The 6000-nt window shown below is 41.7% G+C and overlaps 1 protein-coding gene across 4 annotated transcripts in view; it reads left to right on the forward strand.

Annotated features, from left to right (window-relative positions):
* Positions 1 to 5278, forward strand: part of GLRA2 (glycine receptor, alpha 2) — a 280136-nt gene extending 274858 nt beyond the window's left edge. Inside the window, exon 10 of one of the 4 annotated variants that reach the window (XM_006892381.1) lies at positions 4885 to 5163. In XM_006892381.1, the coding sequence (XP_006892443.1) occupies positions 4885 to 5163 (279 nt within the window). Of the gene's footprint in view, positions 1 to 4884 lie in introns of all 4 variants that reach the window. The other 3 variants (XM_006892382.1, XM_006892383.1, XM_006892384.1) reach the window with 3 other exon arrangements.
* Positions 5279 to 6000: the final 722 nt, after the last annotated feature.

Raw genomic sequence — 6000 nt, forward strand, 5'->3', positions numbered from 1 at the left:
CTGCATATGATAAAACCTTGCTTGCTGAAAGTTAGGAGGACTTGAAGCACTTGTTGCAGAAGATCAAGGAATAGAGCCTTTAGTATGGATTGCACTTCAATGTCAAGAAAACAAAGATTCTTACCACTGGACCAATAGGCAACATCATGATGGATGGAAAGGAGGTTAAAACTGTCAACAGCTTTATTTTGCTTGGATACACAATTAACATCCTTGGTATCAGCAGTCAAGGAAATAAGGAGACGTACTGCACTGGGAAAAGTTGGAGTTAGGGAACTCTCCAAATTATTAAGGAGTAATGATGTCATTTTGAGGACTATGGTGCATCTGTTTCAGGCCATAATCTTTCTGATCACTAGCTATGGATCTGAGAGCTGGACAATGAATAAGGATGACAGAAAAAGAATGGACATCTTTGAGCTGTGGTGTTGGAGAAGAGCACTTAACATACATAGACAGCAAAGAGAATGAACAGATATGTCTTGGAGAGGGTGCAGCTGGAATGCACTTTGGATACAAGAATGATGAGGCTTCTTTGGGTATGTTGCTTACAGGGGCTATTTCTTAGAGAGGAACGTGATGCCACGAAGGGTAGAGGGTCGCTGAAGGAGAGGAAGACTCTCAACCATGTGGACTGACATGGTGACTGCCGCTTGTGTGTCAGGAAGTGTGAGGATGTCACAGGATAGAAAAGGGTTCAGATCTTTTGTTCATAGGGTCGCTATGAGTCGTACTCAACTCGATGACACCTAACAACAATAACAAGTAGTTAGAAAGTCCAAGACTGTTTGACAAGCAGGATTCACTCCCACTGGCCTGTGCACTTCCCTTTCTTGCGAAGAACTGAATGAGTCGGTAGAAACTTCTACACTCATAAAATACTTTACTCAGCTATTAAGGCAAAGAAAACAAATTGAATGTCTAAATCTAAGTTAATTTCAGCCTTCTTTTTGAGCTTGTATTTTCCTTGCTACCTTCATCCCATGATAATGCCTTTAACTCCATCTCTTTCGCCAATACCTGAAATCTCCAGATAGAGACTTCAGATTTCATCACCTAGCCCAGTGATTTTCAGACAGTAACCACTCAACAACTAACTGTTGAATAAAAAACTGTTTAATACCTTTTTATATAAAATGAAAAAGTGTCTTGAGCCCATTTGGTAGAGGATCAAAACCATCATTTTGTGATCCATTTCAACTCACACCAACCCTAGAGGAGAGAATACCCACATAGGATTTCCAAGGCTAGAATCTCTAAGGAAGCAGACTGTCACATTTGTCTTTCGTGAAGCTGGTAGATTCTAACCACCGATTTTGGGTTAGCAGCCAAATATTTAACAACTAGACTACTAGAACTCCTTGTATAAATAATCAGGCAAATGGCTTTATAAAGTAGAATATTCATAGTTACTTATTACAAGAGCTTTGGCCTAATTGTCATGATACAAATGTTTGGTTGAAGGTCCTAATTCATACCTTGTATTGATAACACTAGGTACATTCATTAATCAGAATGCTCAACATTCATCAAGTAAATGAGCCCTCCATTTGTCAGCCTGACTTTCCCAGAGATCACATCAGCACAGTAAAGAGTGGCATGAAATAACTGGCAATCACTCATATCTCCTCCCTAGCTGGAGGTTTTCCAAATAATTGCCAGGTTGCAGTGCAATGTTTAGCCATGTGTAGCTGCAACCCCGAGAATGACAGTGTGTGATAATGGTTGACAGCAATAAACTAAAAGTCCCCAGGATAATGCTGGACTCTCATCCTCATTTTCAGTCTGCAGGTACTAATCACGGGGGTAAGGGGCACCTGGGAACTAACCTAGCTATATGAGCCACGTCCAAGCCAATCTTTCATCCGCTATAGGTTCTGCACCCATGTAGCAAAGCACATATTGTATAATCTCATCTCACTTTTTTCTTAAATTTGTGCACTTTCCTTAAGACCACATGCTCTCTCATCTTCATTTTGCAAATGATTGTTGTTTGTTGTTATGTGCCATTGAGTCATTTGCGACTCATAGCGACCCTATGTACAACAGCCCTAAACCCTGCTCTATCCTGTGCCAATTGCATGGCCTCTGACACACCCATCCCGATTACCCAGTCACTTAATCAATCCACCTCATAGAGGGTCTTCCCCTCCTGCGCTGTCCCTCCACCTTACCAAGTATGATGTCCCTCTCCAAGGACATGTCTCTCTTTACAACATGTCCAAAGTATGTGAGATGAAGCCCCAGAATCCTTGCCTCCAAGGAATAGCCTGCTTTAACCCTCCCCAGGATAAATCTGTTTGTTTTCTTGGGAGTCCAGGGTACATTCAATACTTTTCTCCAGCACCACAGCTCAAAGGCGTCAATTCTCCTTCTATCTTCCCTAGTCACTGTCCAACTCTCTGACGCATAACAAGTGATTGCAAAGGCCATGGCCTGTATCAGGCACACCTTAGTCTCCAGAGAGACACCGTCGCTCTTGAGTACTTTAGAGAGGTCCTTAACAGCAGACTTACCCATCGCAATATGTCTTTTGACTTCCTGGTTGCTGGTGCCAAGAGTGTTGACCGTGGAGCCGAGCAAACTGAAGCTGTGAACAATCTCAATCTCTTCAACATCCATCCTGATGCTACCGATTGGTCCAGCAGTGAGAATCTTTGTCTTCTTGACATTGAGCCTCAGTCCATACTGAAGGCTGCAGTCCTTGACCCTCTGAAGCAAGTGCATGAGGTCCTCCTCAGTTTCGGCAAGCAGGGTTGTGTCATCTGCATAATGCAGATTGTTAATAGACCCTCCACCAATCCTGATGCCACACTTCGCATCATAGAGCCCGGCCTCTCGGATAATCTGCTCTGCGTACAGGTTGAAAAGGTATGAAGATAGGACACATCCCTGGCATGCACCCTTCCCAATTTTGAACCATGCGGTGTTACCTTGCTCTGTTCTGACGACTGCCTCCTGGTCCAAGTATAAGTTTCACATTAACACAATTAAATGTTCTGGTATTCCCATTCTTCACAGAGTCAGCCACACTTTGTTATGATCCACACAGTCAAACGCCTTTGCATAATCAATGAAACACAGATAGACATTCTTCTGGTATTCCCTGCTTTCAGCTAAGATCCATCTAACATCAGCTACAATATCCCTAGTACCACGACCCCTTCTAAACCCAGCCTGGACTTCCGGCAGTTCTCTGCTGATGTGCTGTTCCAGTCGTTTTTGGATAATATTCCGTAGAATCTTGCTTGCATGTGAAATCAATGATATCGTTCTGTAGTTTCCGCACTCAGTTGGGTCACCTTTCTTTGGAATGGGAACAAATATAGATCTCTTCCAGTCAGTTGGCCAAGTGGTTGTTCTCCAGATTTCTAGGCACAACTTGGTGAAAATGATAAATTGTAATTAACTAAAAAAGCTCTTCTCACCTTCCTTACCCAACTGAAGATCTTTTACTGAATTCATGTTTGTCCTGTACCATGGGGGTTGTGCTTGGCCACTCCTTATTACCTTAAAAGTCCTTCGTTCAGTACACTTTTTATATACAGTGAATGTGCTGCTTACACAACAAATATGGATTAAATGAAATGAATACCTCGTTTTCTTCTTTTTTTATTTTATTATTTTTGTGTGTGTGTGTGTGCCATCAAATTGGATCTGACAGGGACAGGAGGAGATTGCCCCTCCTTCTCCAGCAGAGCATCTGGTCGATTCAAACCACATACCAATTGCAGTGCAACTTCTTGCCACTAGGTCACCAGAGCTCCTTCGTTTTCTTCTCTTTTGGGAAGCTATACTACTCTTTTCTAGCAGGTGGAGACTACACCACTTCTGATAATGCAAAGGGTTTGCCGAGTATTAAGGAACGATTAACTGATGGTTATTTAGAAGGACATTGTCTGGGTGAGCCTGGAGGACATTATGCTGAGTGAAATATCTCAGTCGAAAAGGACAAATATTGCATGGTGCCAATGCTGTAAAATGGGACTGATATCAGGGTGGGGGTAAGACTGAGAAAAACTGGATAAACTGTGTATACTGCACTGAAACAGATGAGGGACTGAATAATTTAAAAGCGATGTGTGATAGGGTATTATGGTTATCACAAGAGTCCACAATTAAGGTTGCATAGTGGAATGTACTTGGGGCAGTGGGAGGGGTGCGGGGGGATTGTGTACCAGGGAGGGAGTCTTTTTTTTTTTTACTTTTGAAAGAGAGGAGCGAACTGGGGGTGTGGGCGGAGAGGGCTGGGCTGGTAGAGAAGTGCAGCAATGAATGAATGGAAATCCAAATTCTCTGTAAATGTTCATTAAAATGATTTTTTTTAAAAAAAAGAAGGACACTGTCACAAAGGCAGTCATTTCAATTCCATTTTCTCAACTCTACCAATTTGAACCCCTCTCTCAAAGTGGTCAGCTGCTCTAAAGGGGAAAGATGAGCAACACCCACCAGTAAAATTCACAGCCTCAGAAACTCAACTGAAGTAGGAAGCGACACCACGGCAGTGGGTTTGGTTTTTTTTGTATTTTAGTAACCATCCCTAACAACGCTACTTGCTATTTCCCTTAAAGAATCAATACACTTTTACAGGGTTTTTTTCCTCAAATTTGTGCAGAAAAAAAATCAACACAAATATCACTGACATTCAAATCTGTGGATTAATAAACTAGGTTACAGGAAAATTGGTGCTGCCTATAACTTAGTGGTTTACGTTTGTTGATTCTTTAAAAACACCACAGTCATCATTCTTACCTTTATTGTCTCTGCCCGAAAAGTTAATAAACTGAATCATGGGTTAGCCTTTTACTTCTCAAGAGTTCTCGACATCTTCGTTGTGACTTGACTAACAACCAGCCTCTACTTTTCCTGTCTTTACTTCCCTAGGAAGAAGATGTAACTCGGGAAAGTCGCTTTAATTTCAGTGGTTATGGCATGGGTCACTGCCTCCAAGTAAAAGATGGGGCTGCTGTCAAGGCCACACCTGCCAACCCACTCCCACCACCCCCGAAAGATGCGGATGCCATCAAGAAGAAGTTTGTGGACCGGGCCAAAAGGATTGACACAATATCTCGAGCTGCCTTCCCACTGGCCTTCCTCATTTTCAACGTCTTTTACTGGATCACGTATAAGATCATTCGGCATGAGGATGTCCACAAGAAATAGATGTGCCCTACAGATCTGGGGACCTTCTTGCCCAAGTGTTGTGCTTGTAAATACACAGTGAAATTGTCTTTATATCACTCTGACAGAAGAGAAGGCTAGGGGGGAGGGTGGGGAGGGAGAATCATGTGAATGGGTTTCCTGGCACCTACATGAAATAAAAAAAGAGAGGTTGTCCAGGCCATGAAGAATTAAAGAGATGTTTGCACAAAATTAAGGTGTTACAAAATAATCACACTGAGCATACTTCTCTTCCATAGTCATTAACATTGTTCCTTCAGATGATGCATCAATCAGACATGATATGCAGGGTCAAGTTCTAGAGGGCTATTTACTTTTTCATTTGGTTTGGTTTTGACCAATGCTGGTACAGAAACGTTAACTTAAAAAAATGCACACACACAAGATGAACATGCTTGCCATCTGACCAGAGTGACTACCCTATAGTGAGTCGAGAATCAAATAGTTTTGGAAGGAAAATGCTGCCTCGGTTTTAAAACAAGCCTCCTGAGCTACATTCTTTACAATGTCTGTAATTAGTGTTTCACCTGAGAAATACTTTTGTGGATCATAAATTATTTCTACTTTCCAGAAAATAGAAACAACAAATAAACACCAATTACAAAGAACAGATTTCTACTTTACTGTCTGTGTAGGTGTGCATTTTAATATTCCGTTTCTTTCCTAGGAGTAATTTTGGGGTTGAAATGGTGTACTGTGTAACTGATTTGATAGTCTACTCTCTTAAAAATAAAAACTCATTTTCTTTTCGAGCCAAGTTAGCGCAATATTTTCTTTCCATTTTGGCTATACTGATATGTGACTGTAAGTGTCTAAGTG

The sequence above is a fragment of the Elephantulus edwardii genome, unplaced genomic scaffold (genome assembly GCF_000299155.1).
Source record: "Elephantulus edwardii isolate Elephantulus edwardi_28Jun2011 unplaced genomic scaffold, EleEdw1.0 scaffold00115, whole genome shotgun sequence".
Classification (NCBI taxonomy): Eukaryota; Metazoa; Chordata; class Mammalia; order Macroscelidea; family Macroscelididae; genus Elephantulus; species Elephantulus edwardii.